At 50.8% G+C, this 16925-nt stretch overlaps 1 protein-coding gene across 6 annotated transcripts in view; it reads right to left on the reverse strand.

The window, feature by feature from the left end:
- The window catches only part of PTPRU (protein tyrosine phosphatase receptor type U), a 76456-nt gene that overhangs the window by 21866 nt on the left and 37665 nt on the right, over window positions 1-16925 (reverse strand). For 4 of the 6 annotated variants that reach the window (XM_036256061.1, XM_036256058.1, XM_036256062.1 and 1 more), the window contains exons 12-15: window positions 15345-15618; window positions 14641-14677; window positions 13735-13873; window positions 6550-6707 (exon numbers count right to left, since the gene is read on the reverse strand). In XM_036256061.1, the coding sequence (XP_036111954.1) occupies window positions 6550-6707; window positions 13735-13873; window positions 14641-14677; window positions 15345-15618 (608 nt within the window). Of the gene's footprint in view, window positions 1-6549; window positions 6708-9520; window positions 9551-13734; window positions 13874-14640; window positions 14678-15344; window positions 15619-16925 lie in introns of all 6 variants that reach the window. The other 2 variants (XM_036256060.1, XM_036256059.1) reach the window with 1 other exon arrangement.

The raw sequence follows: 16925 nt of genomic DNA on the forward strand, positions 1-16925 counted from the left end.
CCATCCCCACCCCAAGGACCAGCTTGCCCACAACTGGCAGCCCCTAAAAAGGAGGAAGAGAGGAAAGGAAGGTGAGTGCCAGCCCTGAGCTTCGAGATTGCCACCCACGGGTCTGCCCAGGCACCTTGTGCAAGTAACCACTAGACAGCGGATGTTTTGTGGGGAGGACGGAGGCCCAGAGAAATAAACACTGGGTCTGGAATCAAAGAGACCTGAATTTGAATTCAAGTCACTTTGACCTCTCTGGACCTCAGTTTCCTCAGCTGAAAATGAGGCTCCTCAGACCTTCCTCCAAGATGGGCCCTTTCCCCTGTTGCCATCTACGGTCTCACAAAGACAGGCCCCAGGTCACAATCTAGTAGCATGCTATACTTTTCCTTCCTGTTTGCAATTAGCATAAACCTTAAAGAAACAGGCTGTAATAACAGCTAACACACTGAGTGTTTTCATGTGCCTGACATGATTCTTAAAGTCATTTAATCCTTAGAATATCCCTATGATGCAGGCACTGTTGTTATCCCCCCATGCAAATGAGGAAACTGAGGCCCAGAAGGGTGAAGCTACTTGCTCAGTAAGTGGCAGCACTAGGACTCAAACTCAGGCCCACCTCGCCCTGTGGCCCTGTTGTCCACCCTGCTTTCTGTTTCCTTCTTCCTGATACAAGGGCATTTTGGTGATGGAAGAACCTGGCACTTATCTGAGAAACCGTTTGGCCGAAGCCCACTGGCACCCACAGGGGTCAAGCGCTCCGAATGGCCAGGGCCCAGAAGGGTGTGAGGGTTTTCCCAGGCAGGATTTCAGAGACATCAGGAGCACATTCCAGCATCTTGGGAACATCCCAGCTGGCTTCTTCACAGCCAGCCTGCCACCGTTTGCTCAGCATGCGAAGTCCCTACTTTAAAATTCACATACTGAGGATGCGTCCAAAATCAACATGGCTTCCTGTTCTAAACCACAGAAATCTGACTTACCCTGTATGGGAGAGACAAGAAGAAAGTGGAGGCTAGACCAGTGTGGGGCCTGGAGAAACGGAGAAGGTGCTGAGACTCAGCTCCAGTTTCCGGAAAATACCTTGAGTTCCCTGCTGTCACATCTTCATCCGTGTCCTGCATCCCACCTGCAGTGCCCACTCCCTCCTCACCATCAGTCAGATCGTACTCATCTCAGCCGAAAACCTGGCCGCCCCTGCCCAAAGGTGTATCTTCTCAAAACCCCGGCAGCACTAATTGTCCCCACCGTCCACATGGTGCTTCACCTGGTGCTGACTTCCCTGGATCGGTCTTGTCTCTCCCCAACCCGTCAGTGAGTTCCTTGGAAGCAGAGCCCGGGTTTCCTGCCTCTGTGTCTCTCAACAGGACACAGCAGCAAGACATAATCCCTCATCACCCTCACCTCCCACTCTCCCCAACACCCACTTGAGTTTTCAGCCTGATCAGACCTCTCCATGTTTCCCTTATGTGCCCACCTCTGTGCATTTGCAGGTGCTGTTCCTCATCCACAAATGCCCTTTCTTTCCCATCTCTGCGTGTCCAAATCCTACCCGCTCAAGGCCTAGCATGATACAGGAGAAATAGCAATTTGCAACTCAGGAAGACCAGTATTTGAATCCTGGCTATGGGACTTCCTGGCTGTTTGACCCGGACAAGTGACTTTGCCTCCTTGAGCTTCTGTTTCCTCATTTGTAACATGAAGAGTTGGTAACAGCCACCACACACGGTGGAAATTTAACAAGGGAGATCACAAAGAGAACATGATGAAGTACATGTCAGTGAATTGAAAACTTGAATGAAATAGACAAATTTCTAGACAAAATTAACTTACTAAAAGTGGATTGGGGGAAAAAATAGAAAGCTTTAATAATCCTTTACTTAAATAAATTGAATTAAAAGTTTAGATATTTTTCATAGAGAAAACAACAGAAAGAGATTGTTCTACAGATTAATTCCATCAAACTTTCAAGGAGCCAATTATTCCAATCATCCATAATAAAGAAAAAAGAAAAGAGACCTCAGTGCATTTTATAAGGCTAATAGAATTTTGATATCAGAAACCAAACATGGAGAGTATAAAAAAGAAAAATTACAGGCCAATCCTACTCAGAAATACAGCTTTAAAATCTTGAACAATATTATAATTACAATGAATCCAACAATACATTAAAAATCTAATGCATCATGGCCAAGTTAACTTATCTCAGGACTTAAAGGTTACTTTAACATTAGAAAAGCTAAATGTCACTTGCCTCATTAACAAGGAAAAAAGGAAAAAAATATGACAATAAGGCAGAAAAAAAAGATTTAGTAAGTTTAACACCTATTTAAAATAAAATGTCTTGGCAAACTAAAAACCAAAGGAACTTTGTTAAATGGTAAAACATTTCTACCCCAAACTATAGTCAACGTCATTCTCAATGTTTAATGTTAGAAGTACTTCTTTTGAAATCAGGGAAACATGACAAGGATTCCAGCTATAACCACTTCCATTCAACACAGAACTAGAGTTCCAAGCCAGTGTATTCAAAAGGACAAGGGAAAAAAGCATAAGAAATAAAAAAGAAGAAACAGAACTTTCAGTATTTGCAGATCTTTTGATTGTACTCAGAAAATCTAAAAGATTCTACAAACAATTAGAATAAAAAGAAAGTTTATCAAGAAGTATGGATACAAGCTCTATAGACACACAGAAATCAACTACACAAGCAAAAATTAGAAACATTTTAAAAGTATACCATTTGGCCCTGGCCGGTTTGGCTCAGCGGTTAGAGCGTCAGCCTGCGGTCCTGAGAGACCCGGGTTCGGTTCCCGCTAAGGGCATGTACCTCGGTTGCAGTTTGTCCCCGGCCCTGGTTGGTTGTGCGGGTGGCAGCCACTCGATGTGTTCCTTTCACATCGATGTATCTCTCTCTCTCTCTGTTCCTCTCTCTCCCTCCCACTCTACCTGAACAAAAAAATGGAAAAAAAATGTCCTCGGGTGAGGATAAATAAATAAATAAATAAAAGTATACCATTTGTACAGGGAAAACTGAAATATCCACATGCAAAAGAATGCAATTGGAACCTTATCTAACACCACATACAACAATTAACTCCAAATGTATCAAACACCTAAATGTAAGACCTGAAACTTTATTATAAAACTCCTAAAAGAAAATGTCAGGTGGCATGATTTCTTGTCTATGACATGAAAGGCACAGGCAAGAAACAAACAAACAAAAAAGAGACAAATTGGACTTCATGAAAATTTTAAATTTTGTGCACCAAAAGATAATATCTACAAAATAAAAGGGCAACCCACAGAATGGGAGAAAATATATGCAAATCAGATATCGGCTAAGAGATTAATATCCAGACTATAGAGAGAAAGAGAATGCCTAAAACTCAACAACAACAATAACAAACAACCTGATTCAAAATGGGCAAAGGGCTTGAATAGTCACTTCCCCAAAGAAAATGCTCAATCGGTACACGCACAACATCACGTCACTCAACATTAGGAACATGCAAATCAGAACCACGAGATCCCACCCATACTCCTTAGGATGGCTTCTATCCAAAACACAGAAAGCCCAAGTACTGGCAAGACGGTGGAGAAATTGCAACCCTTATACACTGTTGGTGGGAATGTAAAATGGTATGGCCACATGAAAAACATGGCAGTTTCTCAAAAGAAATGAAATAGAATTACTATATGACCCAGCAATTCCACTTCTGGGTCTATATCTAAATAAATAAATAAATAAATAAATAAATAAATAAATAAATAAATAAATAAATAAATAAATAACTGAAGGCAGGGTCTCGAAGACATCCATGTTCATAACAGCATTATTCACAATAGTTAAAATATGGAAGCAACCCAATGTCTATTGACAGATAAATGGATTTTAAAATGTGGTATATACATACAACGGAATATTATTCAGCTTTTTTTTTAAGAAAAAAATCTTGAAAGATGCTACGAGATGGAGAAACCTTGAGGGCATTACGCTAAGTGAAATAAGCCAGTCATGAAAACACAAGTACTGTATGTCCCACTTCTATGAGATAATTAGAGTGTTTGAAATCACAGAGACAGAGGGTAGAATGGTGGTTGCTCGAGGCTGGGAAGAGAGGGGAGGGTTATTGTCTGAGGAGCACAGAGTCAGCTTACAAGACGTGAAGATGGACAGCGTGATGGTTGCACAGCATTGTGAGAGAATTAAACACCACCGCCCTGTACACTTAAAAATGGCTAAGATGGTCAATTTTATGTTTATGTATATTTTAGCACACACACACACACACACACACACACACAATGCACCATTTGCAATAGAAATAAAAAATATAAGCAACCTGAGGGTATATGTACAAAATTTTTATGGAGAAAACAATTGAAAAACATTCAGGACCTAAATAAATGGGGCAATACACATCATACTCATAAATGGAAAGACAATTTCATGTCAGTTTTCCCCAAAATTGATCTATAGATTCAATACGAATCCATTCCAGCAAAGTTTTCCAAGGAACTTGAAAAGATAATTGTAAAAGTTATTAACAGAGAATGAAAACAAACGTAGCCCAGACATCCCTGATAAAGAACAAAGTTGGGAGGGCTTGATGCTTCAGATATCAAGACTTAGATAAGTACAGAAGTTAGAACACGTGGTATGGGGACAGGAATCAGCAAACTGGCCGGTGAAAGAGAATAGGGAGCCAAAACACAATCCCCATACATACGGAAATGTGATATATGATAGGGTGACATTGCGAATCAGTAGTGAAAGTATGAACTATAATAACTTATGCTGGGACAGTTGGTTTTCCCCACCCAAAAAAATCCTTAGTTTCCACACAAAAATCAATTACAGATAGATAAAGATTTAAATGTGAAATGCAAATTATTAAAAGTTTTAGAAAAAGTAAAAAATATGTTATGACCCTTCATGAGGAAGAATTCTTTAAGAAAACACAAAAAGTAGAACTCTAAAAAGACTGATGAACTTGACTAAACTGAAATAAAAAGCTGTTCATCCAAAGACACTATAAATAACCTGCAAAGATGAGTCACAAATTTGGGAGAAGATATTTGCAATTCATAAGTCACAAATGATTATCATCCTAAATATATAAAGAATTTTGAAAAACCACTAAGAAAGCAACAGAAAATTAGGTAAAAGACATGAACAGGCATTTCATGGAAGAAGAAACCTGAATGGCCAATAATGATTTGAAAATATGTTCAACCTCATTAGTAATCAGAGAAATGCAAATTAAGACTATAGAGAATCACCATTTTATGTGAACCAGTTTGGCAAAAGTGAGGAAGGCTGGCACATTTTTATCTCGATGTAAAGCAACAGAAACTCTCAGGCACTGCTGCTGGGAGCGAGCATGGGCAAAGCCACTCTGAAAAGCCATTTGGCAGTGTCTCGTCAAGCAGAACAAGGGCACACTCCCCCACCCAGCAGCTCTAGCCTCTCCTGTGCAGGTGCATCTGCAGATTCATCTCAATGTTCACAGCAGCCTCGTTTGTAATAACAGGAAACTGGAAACAAAGCAAATGTCCATGGATGACAGAATGAAGAAATAAATTGCAATAGATTCAAACAATGGAAAACTACACAGCCGAGAAAATAAATGAACTATAGCAAAACATCCATCTGGGTCAATGTTAGAAACATGATGTGGAGTTGGAAAATAAGAGTGTGAGTTCTTCATTTTTATAAAGCTCAAAAGCAAGCAAAATTCTACAAGCTGTATTTGGGGATGCATGCACATGGTAAAATACTCCCCCACCCCCCGCAAAGGCAAGAAAGTAACAAATCTCAGGGGAACAGTTACATGTAAGAGGGAGGTAGAGGATATGGGAGGGACACCTAAATGATGTTCTAATTCACCAGTGGTATTCATCTTATTATGACTTTATCATCTTCATAAACATTACATATTTTCCTTTGTACAAATAAGCACTAACTAGAATAAAAAGACGTGTGATGAAGTGAGTTATGACAAGCTCCTAGCACATACAACGGATTCTCTATATTCTTCTTGCATGCCTGGTACACCACTCATGATGTATACAAATTATCTCATTTAGTCTTCAAGCAGCCCTACCTGCAGAGAATATGAGGAAGCAAACATCCAGAGAGGTTAAGCAACTTGCCTGAGATCACACAGCTTCTGGGATCTGAGACACAAATCCAGGTCTATCTGACTTCAGAGCAATCCCTCTTAGCCACTGGTCTCCAGCCTCTCACACAGCAGGTGCTCCATAAGCCTTGAGACTGCTCTGATCTCCTCTGATCTCACAGCATCACTCCCTCCTGAGTGCCTGGAGCACTTGACCTCACGTTACTCCTCCATGAGGCTGTGTCTAAGCCTCCCCTTTTCCTAAAGCTCTTCCATACAAAGGCCACACCCGTGCCTTCTCTGCATTTCCAAGGCCAGTGCTGGTTCTCAGCAGGAGCACAATGGATGCTTAGTTTTGCTTGGGGATATTACAGAACCTATCTGATGTGAGGAGCCCCAGAGCCACGAGGAAGGGGCCCGAGAACCGCGCACTCACCCCGGGGGCTGTAGCCATGGGCGTCCATGAAGGAGAGCCCCAGCCGCTCATCCTCCTGCAGGGTGCTCTGGTCCGTGAAGCTCCGGTCCACAGCGCTCATCATGTGCGTCTTCTCTTGGCGGTAGTTGACGGTGGCCTTGGTCATGTTCACCGGCTTCCTGCAGAGGGGGGTTGACGGGAGACATGGGTGCTGAACTGGGCAGGACAGTGCCCAGAAGAGGATGAGGAAGCCCAGCAGTTAGAGGCCTTGAAGCCAAGAGCCATTCTAGAAGCATCTCTGGATGCTGAGGGGGCTCTGCCTCCATCCTTCATTCACCAGACCCAGGGAGCTGCTGCTTCCCTCCAAAAGGGAATGAGCAGGGACCCTCTCCTGGGGTCCTTTGATGAGAGCAAGGGATGGAGCAGCAGTGAGGACATAACCCCAAGGGCTCAGGACATGGGAAGAAAAATCGCACTGGGCCTATTTTAGTGTCAAAACAGAGAGTCACCCCACCCCCAGCTAGGAAGATAGCTGTCCCCCTCCAGCCCCAGCATGCCTCATAGCCATCCTCCTTTCCCCTGTCCTCACCAGTCACCTGCCCCGGGGACTCTGGCCAGTGCTCAGCCAGTGCTCAGGAGTTCTCCCCTGGGCCCAGAATGAACTCCAACCAGGGCTGCTTCCTACCGCTGAACTCCCGGGATGGTCCCACCACCAGCCACACTAGACTTGTAAAGAGATCCACACAGGGTCCATGTTCCCACCACTGACCACCAGTCCATGAACTGCTAGAAGCAGCACAGGGGAAAGGCCCATCCCTCCCGAGGGCATAGCTTCTGGAAAGGGCCCTGGGCAAGTGCCCCACATGGCCCAGGCCTCCAGCCTGATGAGGAAGGCAGTTCGTGACTCGGGGAAGTCAGAGGAGAGTGGGAGGGAGGACAGGGGATGGGGAGGCAGAGGACACAGCTCCATGACAAGGGGCCAAGCAACAGGCAATAGGGAAACAACCTGGGACCCACTTGAGACTGAAGAAGGGCAGAGACCCAATCATAGGGAAGGCTCAAGACCAGAGAACTATTCACTTGCTCAGCCATACAGCATGCAGGATGTGGGACAGATCTAAGAACAGACCTTGGGGTTATGAAGGCTTGGGGACACTGATAATCATGGAGACAAAGGTGCCAATGACGGGATCATCCCACACAGGCAAGTGCCAATCAGCCTGTCCTGGCCCAAGAGCTTCTGGGCAGGGGGAGGACAGGAGAATATCTGAGTGCCCCTTTTGCCAGGACCCCAGTGTCCATCCTGTGCTAAGAAAATGGCTCTGTGTACACTCTGGGGACTAATGCTGCTGTGCACTGAAGTAGGCACAGCCTTCTCAGCCGGGACGGAGAGGGCTCAGTGAGCCCAGGCCTCCTACCCTCAGGCTCTGGGCATCACCCTCACTGTGGCCCAGGGCACAGCCAAAGCCCAATTTGGGTGCAGGTGAGGAGAAGCCTCTATGCCTGTGACCTTCACCATCAACAAGGCAGAGGACTAAGGAAAAGAAGGAAAGAGGGGAAGAAGGGAAGACAGAGGGAAAGAGAATTAAGATACAGAGACGGAGGAGGGAACAGGGGAGGGGGCGAGAGAGTAAGGGACAATGACAAGGAGAGAGAGATGGGGAAGGGGACAGAGAGAGGGAGGGACAGGTCAGACACCAGCAAGCCACAGGGAAGACAGTCAGAGGACCATGGGCAGAGGACAGCCGGTCAACCCGGCTGAACGATGGTGCCCAAGGAGGCCGTCACGCGTGGACTCTGGCCCAGAAGTCATCTGCAGGGGTGCACCACAGGGCCGTCCGCCCTCCTGGCAGAGCTCCCTGGAAGGACCACAAGCACAACACCAGGTCCGCAGGAGACAGAACCGGGAGGGACCCCGGACACGCCGGCCTCCAGCCGGGCTCGGGGTGGGCTGAGCAGATGGGCTGGAATCCGGACACTCGGAAAGCCCTGCGTTTAGGGTCAACAATTAACCGCACACGTCGAGGGGGGAGAACTGTCCTGTCGCAGCTCCTGGGAAAGCTGAGTGGGGCTCCGAGGGCTGACGGGTGTGGTTGCGGGAAAAGCTAGTGTGACACTGGGTGACGTCGCTGCAAGTAGAGGGTCCAGGGAGGAGGAGGGGAGAGACCACCATCCTCCGGGCTGGCCCAGGGCCATCTGAGCCTGCTCTGCAAGGAGGGAGAACAAGCAAGGGTGGGGGGGATGTTCTAGAAGGCTTGCAGAGTCAGAGAAGACAGAGTAGCATCAGGAGGCCATGGAGGCAGACGGGGGCGCTGAGTGGTAACCCCAGCTCTGCACTTCGTGTGGCCTCTGACAGGTCCCTTAACTTCCCTGAGCCTCAGTTTGCTCATCAGTAAAATGGGATCCTAGTGCCTACTTCTCGGGGTCGGTGTGAGGATTCTGTGGGAAGAGCTGAGCCCAGAGGAAGCACCAAGGAAATGGTAGGTCTAAGAAACCTGGGGCCACCCAGCAAAGAAGGGGCTCCTCATGATCCAAATGCTATCTGCACTGTGTAAAGAGCTGCCAGTGTGGGCACAGGCCTGCCCCCCCATGCACACACACGCACACAGCTGTGGACCCCACAGTGGGCCTGTGTGAGGACCTTCCTGGATGTGGACTCTGGTCTGACGAGCAGGAATGGCTCACGACACCAGGGGTGCCTCAGGGGGAAAGGACACAGAGGCTCAGGGAGGACGAGTGACTTGCCTGGGTGACTCAACAGAGCCAGGTCTGAACCCGGTACTCTGACTACAAAGTCAGCGCTGTGACTTCCACAAGAGGAGGACAACACAGAGGAATCAGAGCAGTGGAGGGAAACTCAGACACGGAGGTGGCCCTAAAGGAGGGGCCCACACCAGGCTGGGTGGGGTGTGGGAGCCCAAGCCCAGCTGCAGGGGATGGGGCAGGGGCTCCCAAGGCGGGGCTGGGACCCAAGGCCAGTGGAGCTACTTACGGGTAGTAGGAGTAGGCATAGTGGTCTCTCCTGGCAGCATGCAAAGAGAACAGCACAGTTGGGCCCAATGTCCTTCCACAAGGATGGGCCCAGGGCAGCACCCAGCCAGCAGGGAGGAGCCAGGAGCTTTCTGGGCAGGAGAGGGGCTGACCAGGGACTGAACAGGTCAGAAGGGACTTCCTTGTCCCAAGGTCTGGCCAGGCTCAGTTATTTAGGACCAGGACCCAAGGCCCCTTCTGCAACCTTCCCTGAGCCTCTACTGGAGTGCAAAGGGGTAGGAAAAGGGCCATTCACACACGCACACACAGAGAGAAATGTACATACCTGCACACCCACAGAGAGGTAGACACAGTCAGATGGATACACACTCACTCTGTGTACAGACACTATATGCACTCACAAATGCAGACTCACATGCACAGACATATTTAAACACACACTGACACACCCACATACATACAGACATACAAATACAGAGATGTGTGCTCTGATGCATGATACCCCCACTCACATGCTCAAGGTAACTATACTCACCCCTGCACACAACCCCCCACCCTCAGTCCTAATCCCCGCTCCGGCCTGCAGGCCCCTCTGCCCCTGAGGGGACGTCCTTTGCACACACCTGTGCCTGGGAGGGAACCAGTGGCTGGGCCAGGGTGGAGAGGGCTCAAGGGCAAACCTGGGTCTGTCCCAGGGTGTGGGGTCCATCAAAGGAGTGATGGACCCAAAGCACAACTCAGGTCAGGAGCCCTGACGTGACTGCAAAGCACCCACAGAGAGGAGGCGGGGCAGGTCTGATGCCCACTTCACAGATGAGGAAGATCAGTCTCAGACAGTCACGGCCGTCCCAGACTCTCTGGAGGTCACTAGTGGAGTCCAGAGCAGGGTCAGGATGCCAGAGCCAGCTCCCTCCTGAGGCCCTACCCAGGCACACCCCTCCATTCATCTGCCCCCACATCACCCCATCAGCAGAAACCCCAACGAAATCCTGCAGACTGGGAGAGGGAAGGAGAGATGAGGGTGGAAGATTGAGAACCAGAGAGGGCAGGAGCTTGGCTCGAGGTCACACAGCATGTTTCATCCATCCCAGGAACAGAGGGGAGAGCCCATGGCCCTGTGGCTGGTCACAGAGGCCCTGAAAGGGAGGTGGGTGGCTGAAGGAATAGCATTCTCCTGGTCTCCCTAAAGGTCATTACTTCAAAAGGGCCTTCCCTGACCACTCCCCACAATCACCAACTACATTTGTCCCATTTACCCTCTCTCTGCCCCCAACCCAGACACCATGTTCTTTTCACAATTTGTGCTTCTTCTAGTGAAGTGCAATGCAAGGCTCCCCACTAACCATAGAGCATGAGAGGATGTGCCCACAGCTGGGTCCCCGGGGCTCAGGGCAGTGTCTAGCACATTATAATCCTCGCTAAATAATTCATTGCATGAGTAATCAATAAATCAGGAAAAATAAATAAAAGATCTCCTCCACTTCTATGAGCTTCCATTCCTCCTCTCACCAAGCAATGTCAGTAACACCCCCCACCCCCGCCTTCCCTCTCCTGGGGCTGTTGTGAGGTTTCGGTGACCAGAAGCATGTGCTTGGCTCTTCCCTGGGGGATACGCAGCCAACAAGCCAGAACTCTCTCTGCTCTCACGGAGCGCTCAGTCTGGCGGGGAAGGTGAACACGAAGCAAAGCACGCAAGGAAGTACATGGAAAGGTGCCAGGAAAAGAACGTGCTGCAAAGGGAAGGGGAGGGGGGCGTCTAGAGGCAGAGCAAGGAGATGTCACCTGGCCTGAGGTCTGGGGTCTGGGGTAGGCCAGGCCTCCCTCCCCTGCCCCCTACCCCCACCACCCAGAGGTCCCCAGGCAGATTCAGCCAGTCCCACTGTCCACACAGGCAGGACAGGATGGAGAATCTGACATCTCCTCCCAGCTGGTCCTGACTGTCTCCCATAATCCTCTGCCCCAGCCACCTCCTTCCAACAAGGTGCACAGGGGGATAACTGAGTAACTGCCCTCCTAATCTGCCATTACATGTGTACCCCAAGTTGGTCTGAATACCCCATCTCTGACAGAACAGCTGTGCCCCATGACATCGCACAGGACAGAATGAAGGAGCCCCAAGGAGCATGATGCACCCTGAAGTCCAGGGAGAATTGAGGGACGGTAGTGACATGCTATAAAATGGGACCAAATGGCTCTTAGAGGAAGGGAGATCCTAGAGGCTTCTGGAGCTGCCTGAAGGGTTTAGGGGGTAGCAGCTGCATAAATTGAGGGTTTCCTAGTAAAGCCCTGACAGCATCTCTGGCTCATCATCTCCTGGGTCCAATGCTCTCTCTGCAGGGGTGGGTGACATCCCCACTTGGTCCATCCTCTCTCCTTGAGGGTAGATTTTTTTTAGGGCCTCAAATACCACATGCAACCCTCTAATATCTGACCCTTCCCCTATACCCCTCTCCACCTGTCCCACTCCCCAACCCCTCAGAGAGAACTCCCAGGCCCCCTGCTGGGGAGAAGGAGAGGGACTTGCCACTTAATACATCTTTGCACAGTATGGTGAGGCCCTTCATGTTCCTAGCCATGAGGTGCTCAGGCTTTGTAGTCAGGATTGGGCTCAAGTCAGACCCTGCCCACTTATCCGTCAAGTGACATGGGCAAATCACTCCATTACAATTTCCTCATCATGAAAAGGGAGTTAGACCTTCATAAGTTAAGGTGCAAGAAGGAAATGTTCTCTAATGTATTCCAAGCCAGACAGTATTAAGCACAGTAGGTGCTCAATAACTAACGTGATGTGTGTGACCCTCCTGGCACACAGTAATTACTCTACAAATTATGCCTTAAAATATTTGTATCTCGAAGCTATGTGGAGAACAAGGCAGGGAAAAATCAAGCCCAATGCCCTGAACAGGCCACTACCCTCGACACCACCTGCCTACTGCTGGCATGCCCTAGTCCCACACTCTGGAAGAATCTCTCTCCTGCTGGTGCCTGGCTTCAGGCAAGGGGCCCTGGCCAATTCTCCCTCATCTCCCTGGATCCTGCTTATCTGCTCCTGGCAGCCCAGAGACCCAGCGCCAACGCTTCCATGTGTGCCCAGCCTGGCAGCAGCAGGGTCTGCAGAAGCCACCAGGTGGAGAGACAGTGGAGTGGGCTCTGCCTCTGGTTCCCTAGGTGACCTTGGGCAGGTTCATGATCCCTCTGGGCCTCCGCATCTCTAGTCCTCAATTAAGGTGTGTGTATAACAGTGTCCTGGGGCTGCCTGATAAGGGATGAGGGGGGCAATCCCCAAAAGGAGGCTCAGCCTTCAGCTGCTCTACGTACTGGGCTCCCAGGGGAGGTTTATTTGATGTTCTGAAGACAGGTTCTGTTGTTTTAAAAATATTTGAAACCCACTGGACTAGATGTCCTTGAACTACCAGGCAGCTCTCCCTTTCTGGGCTCTGAGCCTCTACAATTCTAAATCCTGAAATTCTCAGAATCCCAAATCCTGGGTTTATGAAACTCCAAAACTCCATATTTCTAAGTTCTGGATTCTAAGACGTGCTGCGATTCATGCTGCCCGCGGGCGAATGCACTGGGACAGACAGCCCTCGCACACACGGGCTGGAACTTTGAGGCCTGGGGAATGGTAGGGGCAGTAGGAAAGTCTTCTCTGAGTCATGGGCCCAAGAGGACTACTCAGGGATCAATATAACTGGATCCAGGGCAAGCTGACCCCAAGGGAGAGTGGGGCGCAGGGTCCTTGGTTTTCAGGGGAGTGAGCACCACACCCACTGCTCAGGGTCAACACCACAATCCTGTGGTCAGGGCAGCCAAGTTGGCAGGTCTACAGGGGGCTGGGGATTCAAAACCATGTCACTTCCACACTCTCAGCACTGGAACAGCACAGCGGGCACAGGAGGGCAGTGCCTACTTCCCACACAGCTCCTTGGCAGCTGGCACAGAGTACCCTTTCCTGGATAATGGCACCTGGCACCAGCCAGACCCGGGCTCCAGCCAAGCTGCTCAGGGGCAGTTCCATTTGTAGTCTCTGGCTTCCCACCACCCAGTTTGGGTCCATCCATAGGCCTGATGCCCAGGCTGGCAGCCCTCCACACACCCGCCAGGCAGCTGCCCTGCCAGCCCCCAGCCCTACCAATCTCCAGCATGGCTCCTATATGCCCACCAGGCCGCTGAGGGGCAGGAGCTGCAGGTGGGCCAGGGCATGGCCTCACTCACCCCTTGCGGATGATGACAATGATGGCCCCCAAGAGGAGGATGAGGACAGCAAGTCCCCCCGCACAGATGCCCAAGATGAGCCCCATCTCCTCTGATCTCTGGGACACCTCCAGGGGCCGCTTGCTTTCTTTGCAGGCAGCTGGGGAGAACAAAGCAGGACAAAGAATCAGAGGGGAGACAGGGTCAACCTACCCCCTGGTCTGAGCCACCAGGAATGCACCGGGCTGCACAAACACACGTGCACAAAGACAACTGCCCCTCCCCTCAACATGTGTCCAGCCTTTCCATTGGATCTATCTCCTCACCGCCCCTTGTACCTTCTGCATCCCCATGTCAGGGGCTTTACTTGCACTGTTCCCCCATCGGGAATAGCTCCCAGCTCCTCTCTACTTTCTCAAGTCCTCCCCATCCCACAATGAATGGGATGCCTGGGGCCTTCAGACCCACCTTCTTGCCCTCCTGGAGGGGACAGAAGGAGAGAATTATGTAGCTAGGGTGTGGTTAGGGCATCTCCAGATGGGGAACCAACCACACTGTTTGGGAGCAGGGACAATCCCTGCGCAGCAGAGTCCTCCCTGTCCCCACCACGGGAAATGGGGCAGATAAGAACCCAGCACCAGTGCCCAGCACCCAGCACTCCCGTGGCCCAACCATAATGGCTGCCCATCCACAGGCCTATTCCAGGCCCCTTCTGTGACGATGAGGGGAGGGAAATGGGAGAGAGTTGTCCCTGCTGCCCAGGCTGAGAGAAGGAGCCCTTGGAATGGGCACATGAGGGCCAAGAAGGGAAATGTTTCTGGCCCAGACAGTCCGGACCACCCTCCTCTGCCCCCACAGCCCTGGGTGCTCAGGGTCCACCTCCCAAAGTCCAGCAAGTGAGAAACCTGTCGACTTGGCAGGACTTACCTTTCCTGGCGATGCGGATGCAATTCAGCCGGGTCTCCTGAAGGACAGATGGGAGTCTCAGCACCACGGAAGCCCAGACCTGACCCTCCCCCGGAGGAAACCTCAGACAGCTTGGCCTGGGCCTGGTCAGGAGGAAAGACCCCCCCCTGGCAGGAGGGCCGGGGGAACTAGGAGGGAAGCGCCTAGAGGGCAGGGCCTGCAAATAGGGCAAAGCCTTAAGAAGGGAGAATGAGATCAGTGGGAACAGGGAAAGGGAGCGGGGCCTCCAATATTAGGGTATGGCCTAGGTCCAGGGATCTGGTTAGGAAGGAGAGACCCAGGGAGGGAGGAGCCTGAAGAAGGGCGGGCTTCCTGGAGGAGGCGACCCTAGGCCTCAAGGTCTGGTGAAAGCAGGAGCCTGAGAGGGACCCCTCTGGGGAGAGAGGAGTCTGAGGTGGAAGACCAGGGCCTCAGGGAGGGGGCAGGCTAGCCTGGGGGCTTGGATAAAAAGGAGTCTTGTTAAAAAAAAAAAAAAAGGCTCAGAAAGAGGGTACAGTAGTGTTGGAGGGCGGGGCTCAGACGAGGGGCGGAGTTCGGGGAGGCAGGAAGGTGCTCTAGGAGGGAGCGGCCAATAGAGGGGGCGGGAGGAGGAGAAGGGGCGGGGCCTGAGGGGTCTCTGGCCTGCCCCCCACCCAGCCCCACTGCGACCCCGACCTGTCCCTCACCCCCTTCAGGTGGCTGGTGGCCTGGAAGTAGATGAGGTAAGCCTTCCTGGGCTCGAGCGGTGGGTTCCAGAAGCCTCGATAGGTCTGGTTGTCACCCACGGTGAAGGGCATGGCCTCAGGGAGACTGCTGGCCGCCAGCTCGGCCCCGAAGTAGTGCACCAGGCCGCGGGCCAGCGCGGCGTCGAAGGTCAGCGGCACCGGGAAGCAGTCCTGGCCGCCCGGCTCCCGCCGCAGCCTCCGCGGCCGCTCCTCCTCCACAATCACCTGGTACACGCTGGAGGGACGGGGGAGAGCCAGTGATCCGGCACGGGACGGGCAGAGCTGTCTGGGGACTCAGGGCATGGGTTTTGGAGCCAGGCCCAGCTGGGGGCTAATCTCGGCTCTGCCTCTTGCTAGCTGGGCAAGTCATTTAACCTCCCTGGGCCTCGGTTTCATCCTCGGTACATGGGAGTTATCACCGGACTGTTCCGGGAGGTAGAAGTGAGGAAAGAGGCAAGTTGAGCAAGCAGCCAGTGCCTAGCAGCTGTGATTACTGCTCAGGTGAGCCAAGCCCTGAAGCCCCACCCTGACTCCTCAAGGTGTCCTCCAGGTCCAGGCAAACCGTGGCCTCAGGCTCCACATTCATGACCATTGGCTCCCTTCGGAGCCGCTTAGTTAGACAAGATGCATTCATTCATTCTCAAAGTGTTTCCTGAGCTCAGACAATGGGCCCTGTGCTAGGCACTTGGGGATCTAGTCTTCCTGGACGTGACCTCCTGTTGGGGAGACTGTCAGTGAGCAAGCAAACAAGGATACACTAATCCTACAAAACAGTGCCCTCCCAACCAGAGGCAGCCCAGAGTTTGCAGCTCTGAGCCCCACGTCTCACGGTGTCTCAGAGTCCTAATGGCTGATAATGTTCCCTGGTCTGTATTGCCTCTGATTTGTGTCTCCTGGTCCCGATTTGTGTGTTTCTATTTATTTTTATCACTTTACTGAATGGCCTTTTGCTGTGAGCTCCTCCAAATCCTCTGTGGAACAGAGCCAATAGTAACTAAATGAATACTGACAAATTTAAATATTTTCAGTCACAGCCTTGATCACATCTTGGCATGTGACACCCCATACTGACAGCCTGCACTCTGGGAAGTAGAAATGCCTTTGCCTTGCTCTCCAGCTGTTTCTTTTGAGCTTCCAAGTTGTGGGGGAATCACCCCAGCACCCTGGGATTTGGGCCACACAGGTTCCTTTCTGGTCATTAGCGCAAACCTCAGCCCAGGCCCCTGTCAGCCTCCATTTGGCAGGCTGAATCCAGGCTTCCCCTGGCACTGAGTCCCACCAGGAGATGATAATAATCAATGTTAGCCATGAAAAAAAAAAGCACATATTGAACTGGCATGATGCCCATTATGCAGTTAAGGAGAAGAAACCCAGAGAGGTGAAGGGACATACCCAAGGTTGCACAGCCATCATACCTCTCCCTTCTCACCATGTTCCACCACCTCCCCCCAATCCGCCCAGCCTTGTCACCATCATCCCAGAGGGACGCTGACCAGGCAGGCTCACAGGAACTCTCAAAAGGACAAGGAAAGGAGGTTTCCC

The sequence above is a fragment of the Molossus molossus genome, unplaced genomic scaffold (assembly GCF_014108415.1).
Source record: "Molossus molossus isolate mMolMol1 unplaced genomic scaffold, mMolMol1.p scaffold_m16_p_12, whole genome shotgun sequence".
In the NCBI taxonomy this organism is placed as follows: domain Eukaryota; kingdom Metazoa; phylum Chordata; class Mammalia; order Chiroptera; family Molossidae; genus Molossus; species Molossus molossus.